Raw genomic sequence first — 19,363 nt, forward strand, 5'->3', positions numbered from 1 at the left:
CTCCACTATTTAATGGATGTTATTATACATATAAACCTTCCTCTTGAATCACTCTATCTATTAAAAAAAACCGCATCAAAATCCGTGGCGTAGTTTTAAAGATTTAAGCGTACAAAGGGACATAGGGACAGGGAAAGCGACTTTGTTTTATACTATGTAGTGATTACAACTTGTGGAAGAATTTCCGCAATGGGAATTGCTGAAACACACCATGTATACACTCATACGTCTCCAGAGCAACTGAACAGTGACGAATGCACTGGTGATGTGAAAATCACCTGAGTGGCGACAAGGTCACGCACGCTTACGACTTCTAGTGTCTTGTTATTTAGATTTCTATGATATAAATACATAAGTGTTTTCGAATGAATTTGATGTGAAGTTACAAAGTACTATTTTATAAGCCAGCTATGTGAATTTTTCACTTTTATATATTTAGGTTAATAATCTGCAGTGAATCTGCATATTATTATAATAAAAAATAGTTTTTTAATCTATGTCCGTAAAGTGACAAATGACATTTGTGCGTCATCTTGTTATCTGCGGCAAACAACGGCTTGGCGGTCGCGTTACTTGTTAATTATTTATCTTTTTTGTACCGTTACCGGCAAAAGTATTTGTAAAAGTTCCAAACTGATATGAAACAGAAGATGATGAATTTCCTATTTTATTAAAATCAAAGGCTTACATTCCAAGGATTCATCGAACAGTATTTGAATCATTGCAATATACCAATAAAAGCAAACCACAATGTCGGGGTAAGTTAAATATAAAATTTATAGCATACCCTCGTTACTTGTTTCTACATTTGCTTTAAATTTAAATGCTAAACTGAATTACCTTTAAATCTAGTATATCTACGACAAAAGTTTAATTAAAAATATTAATGTATAAAGGATCGCATTTATGTGTTTATTTTTTTGTAGTCATTTGTATCTGTTGTATATTGCGTAGTTTTGACTTTACTACGTATTTTTTACTTACTTATTAATTATTACATATTAATATTTTAATTAAAAAATTACATATACATGAATATGCCCATTTTCTAAATCTTTACTTTAATATTAACAATATTCCAACAGCAGAAGTATGACATTTCAAATAATATAAATTTAAAATATTGTACATAATACATTATACAACCATTCATGTGGCATCTTATTTTAAAAATAAATTTAAGTATCATGTTGAAAGCCTTGCCACTTAATAGCCTTATATAAAGCCTTTGAATATTGGGATTTATATTGTACTAGAGGTCCGCCCCGGCTTCGCCCGTGGTACATATTTCGCAATAAAAGGTAGCCTGTGTCCTTTCTCGGGTATCAAAATATCTCCATATCAAATTCCATGCAAATTGGTTCAGTAGTTTAGGCGTGATTGAGTAACAGACAGACAGACAGAGTTACTTTCGCATTTATAATATTAGTATGGATTCACTGCCCCAGTAGACGTTTTTCTGCTCTTTTGCTCCCTTTTCGTGTTTTCTTTCCATAAGAACCTTCTTTTTACCTCAACAAAGACAACAAAAATAGCCCAATTGCTTGAGCCATTCTTAAGTGCTTTGCAACACATTTGGTGATTCATTATTATTATAGATATATTATGTACTCACATGAACTTTAAAAACAGAATTTTGTTCCCAAGACAAATCTACTGGATGCATAAAATCAAGCGGCTTATACTGGCTTAACCTCAGATTAAAAGTGAAATAAAATAAGTTAATATAGCCTATGTGACTCAGGAAAAATGTTTTTTAGTAGAAGTAGTGAGTTTTGTGTGAAAACATTACAAGACACAAAGTGTAAGAAACACATGTGTGTCTTTATTATAATATCATTTAACTTCTGCTTAGATAGCAAATGATTAGTTTTTATTCCATTTAACTCTAATGTTTCTATTACAGGAAAGCATATACAATGAAGGAAATGAAGACCATAGTAGATTATCTGGTCAAACATAAAGTCTACAGTGAAGTAAGAGGACGAAAAATGTGGATGGAGTTTGCCAATGATAAGGTAAATGTTTTCACTTGCATCTAATTTTATATTTTCTTTCAAGCAAAGATTTATTTAATTTGATATTTAGTGTTTTGTAGCATTCAAATGCTATAAAAATATTAAATGATATAAAAATAATAAGTTTTTAAAGAACAAAAAAGGGGGGTACTTTTTCTATGTTTAAAAATTGATAATGATTTTATTATCTATTTATCTATACTCTTTGATTTTAGATTTTAAATAGGACATGGCAGAGTCTTAAGGAAACATTTCTGAAGCGCATCTTACCTGATATTCATAATCCATATTATAAACTGAACATTACTCAAATTGCTAGTTTTAGACAAGGGTGAGTATTTTTCCATGAATTAATTTGTATTGTTTATGATTGGTTTTTAATTATTTTTGGTACATTTATAGATGTGATGTGGAATCCAAACTGAACAATAAGCTTGATGTTGAACCGGTGGATAAAGACATCAACAATGGTCAGTATCCAATCAATATACAAATATATTACATAAAGCATGTTCTTTTCTTAAATATACTATTTCAAATAACTTCTTTGTTTAGAAAATGGTCAGCCTGTAGTGGATGAAGAAGATATGAATGAAGATGATAAAGAAAAAGGAGAAGCAGCAGGTGAGGCTTCCAAAAATCCAAAATCAGTAGCGGATAGAACATCCACAGACACTCTTGTATTAGAGAATTGCTATGAAACTGCTGAGGACATACAAAAAGAACTTGAACATGACCAAGAACTGGACCAAGACCAAGAACCTGACCAAGACCAAAATAAAGAAGAAGGACCAACATCAACACGTAAAAAAGAAACATCAGACTTAATTCAAGAGGTTATTAATGATTTTGATTCAGATAACGACAATGTTGATGAACTGAAACAAACCAAAAAGGTAGATAACACTAATTTGAATGGTGCAGACAATGAAAATAATTGTACAATAGAAATTTCAGATTCAGAAGATAAAGACAACAATTTAAAAATTGATGAAGATGCTGGTAATGAAAGTCCAGCTTCGTTAAAAATTGTCGAGGATTTATTGGATAAAAATCCATTAGATAATGATGTGTCTGAAGAAAATCTTAAAAACACATCTGATTCTATTTTAAGTGGGAACAATAAGGCAAATGAGGATAAATCGGGGCCGATTACTAAAGAACAAGTAGTAGAGGAGAAAAGTGGAACTGTACGGAAGTCCACAGAGACAGGAAATAATATCAACACTACAGTTGACACTCAACTGCCAAATAATCCAGAAGGACTTGATAAAAATTCTAGCAACAATAACACAGCTGACAAAGGTAAAGTGCAGAAACTATCACTGAAAAATCATAATAAACAAAACAAAAAGAGGGCGACCTCCCAAGAAGCGCCTAAATTAAAACGCAAAAAGCTGGAACAGCAAATGTCAGTATCAGATACAGATGCAATAACAAATACCGAAAAAAATGTAGGTAAAAATATACTATCAAAGAAGAATAGTAATACAGCAGAAAATAACACAGCAATAGAAGAACAAGTTGTGAGTAATGATGCACAAGTTGTGAACCTTGATTCAATTTCTAAAGACACCAAGGGTAAGACTGATACTGGAAAAAATGAAAATAGCTCAAGCAAAGTGGAAATAAGTACAGAAACAGAAAAGACAAGTGGGAGACAGGAGAACTCGTATTCAAAGCAACAGTTGCCATACACAATTTACAGTGATTCTGGTAACAGCATTGATCACACGGACACCAGCAAGCAGCAGACAAGGACCAGTAATGTGGAAGAAGCCCAGACATCTAAAACTGAACAAGTGCTACATTCAGACTCGAGTGTTGAAGAAGTGCAACTTAAAAATAAATCAGCTCTACGACTCATACAGAAGAAACAACGAAATAATGCCCTGTCCCATGCACTTGGATTTACTCATGGTAAATAAATGATTCCAAATTAAGAAAATCTGTGTTGTCTCTGCCTCTTTGCCTGCTATTGCTTTTTCAACCAATAAAACTGTGGATGAGTAATGTTAATCTAAAATTATGATATAAGAATTAAATTAAATTTTATTTTTGTATAGATATCATCTCTAGTCGAAAAAGGCGTAGAAGTTATACTAATAGAAAACGATCGACCTCGCGACACAAAACACTGTAAGTTTGATTTTTCAATCGAACATTTTAATGTGACACATGATACTACAGGTAAATTAGCTTGGAGAAATTTTTGCATATGTAGTGGTGTGTATGTATGTGTATATTACTCAGATCTTAGAGCGCGTTTCCACTATATCGTTCTGGCCTATACAAAAATGTTTCGATATCCTAACATTACTATTTAATTTTATACTTATTCCTAGCAACACTTTTGTTTTCAATAAAAACAAGTTTTTATTTGAAAGAAAATGGTTTTGACTTTATAAAAAAAAATATATCATTCAATTTTACGTCCTTGAGCAAACGACAAGGCGACTACCGTGAAACAATAAAATATCGTGTCCATAATAATTTGTTTCATAATTAATATTTGACCATAATAATTACGAAACAAAACAAATAAATAAATCGTCACTTGATAGTGGAAAGTGGAAACACGCACAAAACCAGAATAAATCAGTTTACGCTGTCCGCAGGTGCCACGTGCAGTCGTTTGGTACCGTTAGAACATAAAGCACATTTCATTCAAAAATTATAATTATTATGTACGTAGTTTAATTGATAAATTTTGTATTTGTTGATTGTTGTTATTATTTGTTATTATTGTTATAATATTTGTTGAAGTGAATTACATGTCCCGCAGCCGGAGGCCCCAAATGAAAACTCAGATGTACTTAAAAACTACATTTAATAGCTAAAATGAGACTTTTACACCCATGTCTGCACGATGCAGACCGGAGTTAAAGAATGAATTTATACAGTTTAATAATTATAAAGACGTAAGCTTGGATGCTAACTAAGGGAAATCGCATCCACATTCTATTCCCGTGCGAACGGCGTATTCAGCAGTTTTGTATGAAGGCAGGGCCATAACTAGTGTTTAATTTGTGTGTAAATGTTGTAACTTTATATTGTTAATTCAATATGGCTCCAGTGTTAAAACATGGTCGAGGCAAGCCTTTGACTTCTCAAACTAAAGAATTAAACTTTAAATGTCGTTTCTTTTTCAGGTTAGTAAATTTTTCATTTTAGTAACATTGTTAATGTAAAAGTTATATGTATGTTAAATGTGCAAATATTAAAATAAAGTCTCATCTTTTTCAGAGGAGAAACACATATAGTTTAATTTAAAATCCCTTATATATACAGGGTTACTTGTAAAACACCGGCAACCTCGCAGGACAAGATAGCTAACATCATAAGTAACAACATTTCGACTTTTGATAATTTGTTAGATTTTATTTTCATACAAAAATAAATATTCATTTAATTTTCCGTCTGAATATTATAAACTCTACGCCTCCCAAAAATTACGTAAACAAAAAGCGAACGAGAGGGGGAAGGGGGCGTCGCGTCGTCCATCCGATAATTAATAGAACATAGACTTACAAATGTAAGGAGAGTACAATAAAAGTTTAAAAAATCATTTAAAAATAATTTATTGCGTTATGCCAAAAGTCGTAGAACAAATGTTGTTACTTATGATGTTAGCTATCTTGTCCTGCGAGGTTGCTGGTGTTTTACAAGTAACCCTGTATAAAATAAAAACTAAAAATAAAATGTTGTTTTATTTTATTTGCTGACCATACACTACTACAAACGCAAAAATTTCTCCAAGCTAATTTACCTGTATGGTACTTTTTCTTAAAATTTTAAGGTTTTGCACATGCCTTTGTCAACCAATAAGTTCTTCTAATAAATCATTTACCAAGTTGTTAATTTCAAGACATAAGATATTATTGATTTCAAGACATAAATAATAAAAAAAACTGAAGACCCACTTAAAGGCTTTACAAATTATTTTGTAGAAACATATCATCAGGCACAAGTGACTACACTTCGGACTCTATGTCGGAATTTATTTCACCACCAAGGGGAAGGAAGAATAGAGGCACCAGGAAGTTTCTGTAAGTTCACAAATTATTGAATAAAATAGCATAGCTAAATTAATTTATTTAGGAGTTTCTTTATGAATCTCAGACAGCCATGATCTATTATAAGATAGGACTTTCTTCAATATATTTAATATTTATAAACAATATCTATAACAATATATTTTTTTCTTTTGAATATGGCCTCTGTATGGCATGGAATGATTATTAAATTTCTTGTCAAGTATAAGTAAAATCTTATTAGATTTTATTTCAGTGTCTTTTGAAAAGCTACCAAAATTCAATAAAAAAACTTTTAATAGCTTTTGAAATATGTATTTTTTGTAAAATATTTATTTGTTATGATAATTTCAATATGTATTATATTTATTTGTAGAAAACCAAAAAGTGCGCGAGTACTATCTTTGGAGGAGGAAGGCGGGCTATTTGTAATGCATGGCAAGAAAATCTACCCAGTTGTTAAAGATGGCAAGATTCTTAAGAACTATCTCAATTATACACCTAATGGTATGATTTATTTCACAGATTCCAGTTTATTTTTCCAATGTTTTATTAAGTATAAGATATATGTTTGTATTTGTGTGTGTATATAATTTCTTATCCTTAATTTGTTCGTCTACATTCTACACCATACTAATAGAACTATAGTATTAGTATGGTGTAGTAGTAGTATATATTTATATCGTAAATGGACTGGCAAAGCTTCAATACCGGTTTTACTGGCTTACAAAATTAAACTTATAACTTTATAAAGATATGGCTGTTACATCACACATATACATAATATATTATCTTCTACATCTAAATATATGTATATAAATCAAAAGTGACTGACTGACATAGTAATCTTTCAACGCACAGCCCAAACCACTGAACGGCTTGTGCTGAAAATGCAGGATTTTGATCAATTCTAGCCCTAAGGCGATAAAATAGGAGATGAGAGTTTGTACCATGAAAATTTATCTCTTCCATGCAGGCAAATCTGCGGGCAAAAGCTCGTTAATACATATATTTATATGTACATATTATATTGATATTTAAAACTTAATATTCCAGATGAATCAGACAAAGAAGAATCATACTGGAAGTTGAAGTATGTTGAGGAAAAGAAAAAATCAGACGAACTTGCCAGGTATGTTTTATTTTAATAATATAATAAATAAGTATAATTTAATAATCTATACTATAATATTATAAAGCTGAAGAGTTTGTTTGTTTGAACGCGCTAATCTCGGGAACTACTGGTCCGATTTGAAAAATTATTTTAGTGTTAGATAGCCCATAATATATTGAGGAAGGCTATAGGGTATACACGCTAAGACCAACCGGAGCGGTGTGGGTAAAACCTCCAAGCACAGCAAGTTTCTTAATAAATAATACAGTAAATTAATAAATAAAATTAAAAATATGTAGATTAAACATATTTTGCACACTTTCTTTCAGGTTATTAAAACAGGCTACAGATTCAAATAAGGTGATAGAAAATAGCAATGCTGTGCAGCAAATGGAATTGTAAGTTCATCAAGAAACGTTAAATGTTAAATATGTATAATAATAATGTTCTTAAATGTTACATGTATTGTGTTCCTCACTTGAAGTTTTTGATTAAAAAAAAATAACCTACATATTGCACGCCTCATAAGCGAAGCGTTGAGGTGGGTACTACTGTCACTTCGCGCAAAACATCTGATTTTTCAAACTTAAAATGTCTTTATGTATCATACATTGCACTTGTAAGATAATACATACACACACATATTAAGAAAAAACACTATTTTTAACGTTCATGATATTTTTGATGTCATTTTTGTTATTTAAACTAGTTAAAAAACAGTTTAAAAAAGTTCTGTCTTGGACGTCCGTGTGTCTGTATGTGCGGATCCTTTTTCTTGTTAACACGATAGCGACCGAAATACTTTACTAATCGAGTCTTTTTTTTTCTCTTACGCTTGAGTATGCTCAGGAATAGAACCCTTTCATGTTTCAGGGTCTGATTCGATGTGGTTTAATTGTTATTAAATAAACAAAAATAATAATTAATAAATATTTATTAAAAAAAAATTATGAGGCGTGCACTTTTGGATTTTCCAAATTATTTTAAAATGTTTTGTTATTTTTCAGAAAAGCTCAACAGACATCCCCAAAAAAGTTTCAACAAGAAGGTAAGATATTATTGTCTTTTGGTGCAATATAGTAGTTGTCCCTGTTTGATTCATTCATAATTGTTATAAAAATAATTATTCACAGAGGCTATTGCGTCGACATCAGGGATCAAAGCCCCGGAAGATAAACAAGATAATACTGTCAAGATTAAATTATTCAAGAACAATGAGGTAGGTAATGACAATTTGTGACTTACTTTCTCCTATGGCACTAAAATCCTGAATTAAAATTATTATAATTGAAGTGAAACTTCTTTATCGGGGTTGGAAAAAAATTTAGTGTAACATTTTTTTGTTACGCGTGACATTTTTCCGTTACGCGCCATCTTTTTCTTATCTCTACCACGCGTGATTCGACGTATTTCTGTAAAGTTGCATATAGTAAATTATTTTTTGACAAATAAGGTCATAAAGAAGTTTCACTTCGTACGTGTGTACACTAGTACACGCACACAATAAATAGACGGTTAAATATTTTCACGTAAAATTGTACGATAATTCCCTATTCTTTTAAATTGCTTTTTTACTTGGGACAGAGAGACTAACACCCGTATTCACAAACGTTACTGTGAGGTCTCATAGTAGGCATGGACGCATAGGGGTAGCAAAATCATTTCACAAACAATACTTAAGTGGTGAAGCGCACTATGCGCTCGTTAAACTGAACGCACAGCTAAGCAACTTCGATAGCTACTTTAAACAACTCATAGTAGACCAAAAACAGGCCACGTGTACAAAACGAGTGAAGTTATATTATTTTGTCGTCTTATTTTGTTGTTACTTTCGACCTCAAAATGGATTATAGCAGTGAAGAAGAATTCGATTATTATATTAACGATAGGATATTTGAACAAAGGACAATAATAACAAGAAAAGTGGTACGGGACTTTTAAGATCCTTTTGATTACTATAGTTCGGAAGAGTTTAGAAAACGTTATAGATTTTCGAAAGATGTTTATCATGTTCTTTTGCCACTAGTTATTAATTATTAATGATTTAATAAAATTGACTGAAAGAGGCTTACCAGTACCGCCAATGTATCAACTGCTGATAGCTATAAGGTTTTATTCCTCCGGAAGTTTTCAGGTAAGTTTTAAGAAAACACTTACCTATTTATAATTTACAAATAAGTAATACATTATTGTATCAAAGAACCTAACAGTAGGTACAGTTTCAAGAATTTTTCAGAATTAAGTATAATATGTAGGTAATAATTTATAATCTTCATTTAAGTACAGATGGTTACGGGAGATCTTATAGAAGTGAGCGAGCCGTCAGTTTCAAGAATTGTTAAAAAGGTCTCTCGGCTCATCTCACATCTGCTTGCACATCTGCATGATAATAAAGCAGTTTATAAATTTCATTGTCACTCCTGTCAAACTCTACCATGAACTTAGCAATACAAATGGACCAATCACATGCCGCCATTTTACGCAGTGCGTTTGCTTTGCCAAGCATTACTTAAGTTTTGTCTATGAATAGAAAGGCTCGATGATTGGAACGCACTGAGAAGTGTTACCCTTTGCACAGTGTTGATGCTTTACTTAGGGAAGTACTGTTTGTGAATACGGGTGATACTGTATTTAAAAAAAAATCTAATTTTTTGCGAATGATAAATAAATTATCACATTCAGGAGGTACAATTAGAAGGTCACTGGACACACATAAACCCAGTACTGGAACAAGTGGTGCAGATGTTGAACAAGAACAACAAAGACGAAGACAAAAAGCCAAGTGATCGTCAAAGTGGACAGGCTCAGAGGGTTTCCCCTGAAGCTATAGTGCTCAGTGGAATATCTTCACCGGTTGTAAAGAATGATAATGGTTAGTATGTTAATAATATATAATAATAATACATACACTTCAACACCAGTAATTCATATTACTCATAAAGAAACAGTCAATATGAAAAGCTAAAAAGGCGGCCTTATCGCTACTAAGCGATTTCTACCCGGCAACTTATGGGTAGGATTTATAATTATAAAAAGAAGAAAATGGTGAATAGGTAGTGCAGCAATGAAATTGAATATTTAAAGCTTATAAACTTTATTTGCCGTTTATTTGGCTAGCCTGTTTATTAAATTTTTTAATTAGTTTCCTAAAAGTTGTGAAAAATTTTGAAACAGATAGTCAATAGTTTTTGCATGAATCATAAAGCTACTTTTGTAGAAGTGTTGAATTCAATTTCAATGTTTTGACTTTTAATACAATAGGATATTCTACTCCTAGTAAATTAAAGCTGTGTTTATTTAGATTCTATGCTTATTAATTTTTATATCATATTTAGGCAAAATAATTCAAATGAAACATTTGTAAATGCGCTATTGTATTTTTTTTTTTATAATTTTACAAACACTTATCTTTCTCAGGAACGAATAGAGTGAATCAAATAGAGAGTGAGATATTCAAACAAATAGAAGAGTTAGATAAAGCAGAGGCCGGCGAAACTAATACTACTAATGTGAAGCCCACACAGGATGTAGCTAAGAGGTAAAAACTAAACGTACATATGAACTAAAAATAAACCATAATAATTAAAAATCTGTTAAAGATGTGAAAATTATTTACCCCATCCCAAACTTGTATTTTTCAATGTTGAGATTTTAAAGAAAAATCGATCACAAGGCGGGATTCGAACTCGCATTTTTCGCCTGCGAAAACACAAACTTGTTTCACAAAGTTTATGTCTTGTTGCGTTTTTTTAGACAAAATCACACGTCGTGAAAAACTATCCAAAACCAATTTTATCAAAACGAAATTAAAAATAATTATATACATAGTTACAGACAGTTGCAATTGGTTGTTCGGTTTAAAGGTTTTTTTTACTAAGTTCTAGTAATGATTTCCCGACGCTTATAATAAATAATAAATAAATGTATGTATTGTTACAGACGAGGTGGTAGACCGAGAAAAAATCCAGCACCAGTAGAAAAATCAACAGAAACCCCGAAAAAAGCAAAACTTTCTATCGAAACTGAGAAAAAGACTGACAGCAAGCCAGAGATCGGTGTCACCACACGGCGCAGCAATAGGACACCTAAAAAAGTGCTCAATGGTAAGATTTAGTTTCATTAAGTTTCTCATCACATGTTCATATTGTATTAATTTCCTACATCGTAACTTACTTCCTCTTGAATAACCTATGTATTGAAAAAAAACAGCATCAAAATCCGTTCTGTAGTTATAAAGATCTAGGCATACATACAGACGCAGGAAGCGACTTTGCGTTACTATGTAGTGAAGATGTTGTCAAATAGACTTTTCCATTCACAGAAAACACACAAAAGAACATAGTGAACAATCGAAAAACGTCGCCTCGCAAAGCAAAAGACGCGAACCGTAATGTCGAACCAGACGATGACGTCAAATATAAGTTTCCGTCTCCAAACAGGCCGAGAGGCAGGAATGCGAGGAAACCTCGCAACAGTTAGTAAGTAACACTTAAGTCGCTACACTCAAATGGTACTCAATTTTGAGAGCAACTCAAATAGTTAAAGTAAAGATTTGTTTAGTTTGGAAAGTGATGATATAGTACTTTATCAATAATTTGGAAAATCCAAAAGTGCACGCCTCATAATTTTTTTTAATAAATATTTATTAATTATTATTTTTGTTTATTTAATAACAATTAAACCACATCGAATCAGACCCTGAAAAATGAAAGGGTTCTATTCCTGAGCATACTCAAGCGTAAGAGAAAAAAAAAGACTCGATTAGTAAAGTATTTCGGTCGCTATCGTGTTAACAAGAAAAAGGATCCGCACATACAGACACACGGACGTCCAAGACAGAACTTTTTAAACTGTTTTTTAACTAGTTTAAATAACAAAAATGACATCAAAAATATCATGAACGTTAAAAATAGTGTTTTTTCTTAATATGTGTGTGTATGTATTATCTTACAAGTGCAATGTATGATACATAAAGACATTTTAAGTTTGAAAAATCAGATGTTTTGCGCGAAGTGACAGTAGTACCCACCTCAACGCTTCGCTTATGAGGCGTGCAAAATGATTGTCAGCCTATTTTAATCCATCAGTCCCCGGAATCACAGACACAATAGATAATCTATTGTGTCGCGCCCCGATCGGGGCGCTCGGTGGTCAATGGGTTAAACTGACTTCGAAACAGAATATTCTTAATTCGTTCTCGTCTTTTTTTTTTCTCTTTTTGTGATTTTTTATGACTTTTTTCCTGCATTCCTATTAATCCCATACAAATTTTGTCAAGCTCTACCAGTTTGAAGGTGGTTTAGGTTTTTATTAAAGTAAAATTATTTATCGTTCCCACTACTTATCCCCCATGGGCGTAGCCCGTAAAGTAATAAGATGTAAATAATTCATACATTGCGTTGAGCAAAACAATCAAATTATATTTCATTTGTATTATATAACGAATTCCTGCCATAGAGGTACATATTTTGTTATTGGAATTTGGAGAAATACATTTATATGAAACTAGAGGTCCGCCCCGGCTTCGCCCGTGGTACATATTTCGCAATAAAAGGTAGCCTATGTCCTTTCTCGGGTATCAAAATATCTCCATACCAAATTTCATGCAAATTGGTTCAGTAGTTTAGGCGTGATTGAGTAACAGACAGACAGACAGAGTTACTTTCGCATTTATAATATTAGTATGGATTATGTAATAAAATATGAACTTTTTTTTTCATGTAGTATTTCCAACATAACATCAATCTTTAATGAAAGTAATATTCAAACAAAATGGCTTTAATTTTACAATGTTTTTGACAACTTTTATGATCATGATTCTCATTAAGACGATACACAAAAAAAAATCCACTGCTTGGCGGGCGGAGTCTAATAGCTCGCTATCGCGAACGCGGGTGTGCGCGAAGTCATTCTTGCAAACTCGCCGCGCTGCCGCTGGCCGACTCGGGACAAACATGTATGGAGTCGTCATACAGTTATTATAATATTCTTATACATATATTTAATTGTTGATTTATTGGTTTTATTTTCTTGCTTATAAACAAATAATCTTCTTTTTAACAACTACTTAGACATTATTAATAATTATTATTATTTCGTAATGTTTACTTTATTACAAAATAATACAGGTTATAAATAATCTTTAAAATAACAAAAAATATTGTTACTCTGAAAAAATGAAATGGTACTCAATAACGCGGACTACTGAATGGATTTAGATAGAATTTGATGCTGACGTAGATATTACGTCATGCCCAGAAATGAAAGGTAATATTTCTGAAAGAAGTTATAAACCCTAATTCTTCTCAGTCAAAGTCAAGAGTGGAAGATATCACTAATACAGTAAAACTGATGCGAAACTTTGGATGTTAATTTGTATATTTTTTTGTTAGTTGTTACTTAATCACGTCAAGACTACATTACCAATTTTGATAAAATATAGCTAATTGCCTGGATTTACACATAGGATACTTTTTATCCGAACTGAACACTTCTGTGGGATAAGACAGGATTCACGATATAATCTAATTCCACGCGGGCAAAGCCGCGGTCGGAATGATATTTTTTTAAATAAAAAAATTGTTTAAAAAAAACACACAAAATTTATTTTTTGCACTCTATTATAATTGTAATTATTCATTACAAATAATCAAAATAAAATAGCCAGAACAAAGTTAGGCCCTGGTAGGGTAGGTAGGCAGGTACAGCAATGTGAGACGAACACTGGCTTATTTATACCAATAATAATGTATTATAAACATTTAATTAAGTTTACTTTCTAACAACAAAAATACATAATATTAGCTAATGTGAAAGCGAATCAACCAATCATCCCACAAAAATGAAATGTGCACACAAATATTCATCCAAATCGGTTCATGTCATTAGGAGGAGTGACTGCAGCGCCATCTTCCGGGCCCAATTGTGTTTCCAGATCACCCAGGAACTCAATTTAATATACTTACACAAAATTTTTCGAAATGAAAACTCACATTACTATGTAAATATGAATATAAACCTGTTTTATTACTAAACAATTTCCCGCACAGGTGTAGTAAGTATAAATGAAATAAATATCAACATCAAATTCTTTATACAACATACTTATCTACCACCTACTAAGAAATGTACTTAATTCTTGAAATTTTTTCCTATTTTTTTAAATATAATACTACTCCAATGAGCTCCTGTTCCATATTATGTCCACCATACTTCCACTAAGTTCACCATGATTTTTTATTTCTTTGCACTTTGTTGCTTTTTGCTAAAAATGGATTCATGCGATAAAACCAGTAGAGCTTTGATAACATACATTTTTGACTGAATAAAGGTACTTACGAAGGAGTGGATTCACATTGTGAACAATCAGTGGGTTTATTTTCCTTCTGGATTCCGGATTTCTGAACAGATTATTTATGCTATAAATGAAAAAATCTTACACATTCGTTATGTACTTAAAACAGGGGTACATATCAAACATCGTCTATAATACAATTATCATCAAATTTAAAATAAAACCAACTTACTTCATTAATTTGTTCCAATTGTAAGCATTCTTTTTCCTCCAACATTTATGTTTCTTCTTCTTATTTTCTTTATTGTCCCCATTTGTCTCATTTTGTCTTATCGTGTTGTCACCCTTGTTTACGATTGCGCGAGCGACACAAGTTCCCCGTGTGACGGCCGTAGCGGGAATGACTCGTGCAGCGATCGGGGTAGGAAGGTACAGGGCGGCTCTCGCTATATTGGCTGGTCGCGCGCTAATTTCAAGTATTTCTTGTTTATTTCAAAACCATCGCATATTTCAAAATTCTAACACGGTAGACGTATAGGTTGTATATTTTATAGTTAATATCCAAAGAGTCGTAACTTTACGTTTGTTATTTTGAAGATGCCAGAGATTAAAAAAAAATAACAATGCTAACTTTGTATTTTTTTTCTATCGAGAAAATATCATGGAATCATGTTTCTAAAACGGTAGACGTATTGTGTTACTATTGGACTTTCTTGTCAAGAATTTTCATCACGACAACTTTAATAATATAAAAATTACGAAGGTTTGAAAAGGGCCGTAAATGTTAGAAAAATTAATTCATCACCTTAAGTACAACATTAGGCTTACACTGATTATTTTTACCAAAGATTTTACTAAAATAAAATATTTTAGAGGTCATTGACAATGATATTAATCAACTACTAGCGGTCCGCCCCGGCTTCGCCCGTGGTACATATTTACGTTTTCTCTACATAAGAACAATCCTCGTACTTCAAGGAATATAATAAAAAAAGAATTATCGAAATCGGTTCAGCCGTTCTCGAGTTATGCGCTTACCAACACATTTTGCGATTCATTTTTATATATAAGACTATAACATTTAACAAAATTAGCAGTTACTTAAAATTGAGTACTCTTTGAGTGTATCGCTATATATCAGTCAATGGTTGTAAAAATAGAGTTTATCAAGAAAATTCGTAATAAGTCGTTGTGACACTAATATAAATCTTAAAAGGTGATTTTTGTAAGTGTGTTTTTAAAATTCCGTAGACAAAGATAATTTATCTGGCAATTCTTTTACACCAATATTTTTTTTTACTTCTTTTATATTTAATAAATTAGGACCACTACAAATAATTTGTTATCTATCTATGTAATTATTCAAAAAAAAAACTACACACAAAAACACTATTTATTCCTTGACAGTCTATTACAGATTGAATTTAATTTGCATTTTAGTTTTTTGACAGATTATTACATAGACAATAGTATTTAGTTTATATATTATATTTATAAGAAGCTAATGCAATAAAGGTTAAGACTTGGTTTATATGCCTATTAAATTTGTATAAGTACTTACATATAATATTTCAAAAAACATACAAAATAATTCATAGTCATGTATCGATAGCTATGAGCGGTTGCCAATCGCAAAAGTCTATTTATTATTTAACTGTAAATTTCAGGATAAATTAGCTGAATGTTTATAATAAGATTTTATTGTTTCTAAGACTTCCACATTTTTTCGGCACTTTATGTAAATACGTTTTATATTTGTAAATAAAGGTCACTGATTGATTTTAAATCGTAACAATTCGCTATTTTTTAGTATAAATTTAAAACCAAAATTGTAAAAATAAGCTTATTAAGATGAAATCCACACTTTCTTTTATACTAGTCAATATTGACCTTTTCGATAAGTTGTAGTATCTAAATTTACTTTCTTTCTTGATTCCATGAAATCCCTTTGTACAAAAATTAAAAGTACAATTTTTATAAAATATTGACGAGAATTGTGTATCTTTGTAAGACTTTACCACAATTATATTAAATCAAGTTTTTTAAAAATCTTCTTATGTATAAAATGAAATAATTTACCTTAAATTGTCAAGTTTATATAAGCAGTAGTTAAAGGAGTAAATGTTTTATTTGTAAGCAATCATTCTGTATATGGGAGCAGGTGATTTTAAATAAAATTTAAAAAGTATACTTGTGTTTCTATCATAATTCCTAAAATTCATAGTAGTTTTAAGATTATTTTGAACCAAAAAGTTACATACTATATAATATTATATTTAGCAATAGATATCATAAGCGCTTTAATCACATATTTTAGATTTATAAACCTGCTTCCATTTGCATGTGGCTCTCCTCATATCACACTTTAGTTTTTGCTTTCTTGCACTGCTTGCTAACGCATGTTTTTTTACAGCGCCATAGAAACCGCAAGAAATTACAATTCCCCCGGCCGTGCTTTGCTTTATTCTGAAGATACCTCTCAAGGCTACGTAGATTCAGACTGTAGTCCCGTTATGTGTTTTAGAAAGAAACGGAGATGTAGTATTAGCGACCGTAAACAGATTAGTCGCATTCGTAAAAAATCTATTTCTTGTTTACATGACGATATGACCAGTGAATCGAGCAATTCCTACTTAACTGCTCCCTTAAAATCGAAAACGTTCACAAATTCAAGCGTCAGTAGTCACATATATAGGTCAGAATCCTATCAGTTGCTTGTGCCTCAAAAGACAAACTCATCGAAACCCTTAGAAAGAATTGACGAATGCAGTCAAAATATAAGCAATAATGATATTTGGGAATCGAATGCAAATGTAAAAAACATAAATAACAACGACCAGACTTTTAAAAATTTGAATGAATATATAGCAAATGAATCTAGCAGCATGTCACTACCTACTTCGCCAGTTCTATCGATTGTTGAAAATATATCGGTCAATAAAAGTTTGCTCAGTAGCATCGACGAACATTCGTTAAATGTCGCAGATAATGAAAAAATAACCCTCAATGAATTAATGTCACCTGTGGTCGACGTATCTATGCCTCTGATGGAACGTAACTATACGGTCGAAAAAATGGGGAAAGATGGTTCTAAATACCATTATACTATAAATCCTAAAAACCCAATGGTGACTGATTCTTTTCTTAACAAAGTCTGTACAGTTAAAATTCAAGATATAACCTTGTCAGATTCCATAAGTACAAAGCTTCGAAATATGTTAATAGAGAGCGCAAAAAAATCAGGTAAACAAACTAAAGCAGGCAATGAACATGATGTAGTTACAACTGTGGCTAACGATGCTGAACCCACGGAAATAGCAAAAAGAAGGAAAACTAGGAAAATATCATCTACTCCTCGTAAGAGGAAAGCTATTCCTAAAGCAAAAGCTTCTAACTGTGAACCGTTTGTTGAAGAAGAACACACAGAACAATGCGCTCAATTTGGCAGGAATTCCTGTCCCCCACTAATTAATATTTCTCAAAACATTGAAAATAAACAAGCTGAGCCAGTAGAAAACACTCTAAACACTGCTAACGCTAAAACTAAAAAAGAGAGGAAAAAGAAAGATGTTATAAAAGTTAAAATTACTAGACCTTCAAGAAAGACAGATATTGCATGCGAGGAATATCCCGAAAATAATGACATCATACCGAATAAAAACACCACGAATGATGTAGAGTCTGGTATTTTTCTAGGTATTAATGACAGTGTGGATCTGATTCATAATCATTCAGAAACTTGTCTCCAGGCTCACGATTGTATTATGAATAATAGTGTGGAAATTATTCCAAACTCTAAATCGATTATATCCATTGATTCGAACAGCATTCAATCTGAGAGAGAGCATAGTAGGACTAAAGTAAATGGTGAAATGGCTTTGGAGTTGTTGGGATCTAATGCTCAGGATGGTTCCGATTTATTTAAAGGTAAATATTTTTCTTCTAATGCATCATTTAGCACATAAAAATAATAACAGTTAAGTATATCTGCCTTATTGCCGTTATCTTGGTTTGGAATCCCGAAGTAAGTTAGTAACATTTTAAAAAGGAGTAAAAACAGCCAGGAAGCTTAATTTATAAAGTTTTTTTTTAAACTTGTGAGTCTGTGATCTCCATTTCAGTTAGAGCTAGCGCGCACGAGCAACTTTGTCTCCGCAACTATTTTGTCTCCGCAACTATTTTGTCTCCGCAACTATTTTGTCTCTCCTACCTATGGGCTAGTATGAAAGTGCGCCCACGTAGTGACGCAACTCCCCATACAAATTGATGGGAGAGACAAAATAGTTGCGGAGACAAAGTTGCTCGTGCGCGCTAGCTCTTAGTTGAACGTCTTTAACATCGTTCACAATATCCTTAAAAAATTTATATGTTCCAAAAATAAGTATATTTCCTTTTGCAGATGTAGATACTTGTAAATCGAGCAAAGCCGAAAAAGACAACATAACAGGGAGCATTCTAAATACGCCCCACGCCAGTACAACACCCAATAGTCTCATAACTGAAGACCTCTCCGGTGGTAACCCTAGTCCAAGCCAATGGCATTTTGTTTCCGACGAAGAAACAACAAATTATCCAGATTTTGAGCCTGAAACGGAAGATGTAGGTTATGGTGCTAATTTAAATCACATATTCCCAATTACGTGTGCTGTCCCCAATTTGTCTACGATAACAGAAATGTCAAAGGATCCTGATGAGAACACTAATTCTAAGAAAATTGATTTTGATGATAACGCTTAAAATGAAATATACTCGCAAAGTCTTTTTTCTAACCATTGAAATGTATTACTTAAGATATTTTTTATTTGTATTACTTTGACTGCGCTGCGCGCAATAGAACGTAGCGTATATATGTTAATTAATATATGTATACTTTTATGAAAATAAATAAAACAAATGGAAATGA

At 31.9% G+C, this 19,363-nt stretch overlaps 1 protein-coding gene and 1 long non-coding RNA gene across 3 annotated transcripts; one reads left to right on the forward strand and one right to left on the reverse strand.

The window, feature by feature from the left end:
• The first annotated feature begins 538 nt into the window (after positions 1-538).
• LOC149481837 (uncharacterized) lies at positions 539-19,353 on the forward strand. 2 transcript variants are annotated; one of them, XR_016316811.1, is made up of 18 exons: positions 539-758; positions 1,907-2,018; positions 2,234-2,349; positions 2,421-2,488; positions 2,574-3,938; positions 4,085-4,157; positions 5,969-6,067; positions 6,429-6,559; positions 7,109-7,184; positions 7,496-7,564; positions 8,174-8,214; positions 8,300-8,385; positions 9,849-10,038; positions 10,584-10,704; positions 11,106-11,269; positions 11,488-11,754; positions 12,221-12,241; positions 12,326-12,988. XR_016316811.1 is itself a non-coding variant. In XM_089704976.1 (18 exons), exons 1-18 carry the CDS (start codon positions 751-753, stop codon positions 19,195-19,197), a joined length of 4,728 nt encoding a protein of 1,575 aa, XP_089561102.1. In that variant the 5' UTR covers positions 539-750; the 3' UTR covers positions 19,198-19,353. The 2 variants fall into 2 exon arrangements, 1 of the variants encoding a protein (XP_089561102.1); XM_089704976.1 differs by lacking the exons at positions 12,221-12,241; positions 12,326-12,988 and adding exons at positions 16,874-18,387; positions 18,860-19,353 and having other exon boundaries at positions 11,488-11,644.
• LOC149481838 (uncharacterized) lies at positions 14,315-15,076 on the reverse strand. The gene is made up of 3 exons (XR_016316812.1): positions 14,693-15,076; positions 14,505-14,584; positions 14,315-14,430 (listed from the first exon to the last, which is right to left on the reverse strand). It is a non-coding gene; the product is annotated as an uncharacterized LOC149481838 (long non-coding RNA).
• Positions 19,354-19,363: the final 10 nt, after the last annotated feature.

Source organism: Colias philodice, chromosome 16, assembly GCF_061535455.1.
Source record: "Colias philodice isolate Cphi_HAF_F1 chromosome 16, ilColPhil1 Martin Lab GWU primary, whole genome shotgun sequence".
NCBI classification, from domain to species: Eukaryota; Metazoa; Arthropoda; class Insecta; order Lepidoptera; family Pieridae; genus Colias; species Colias philodice.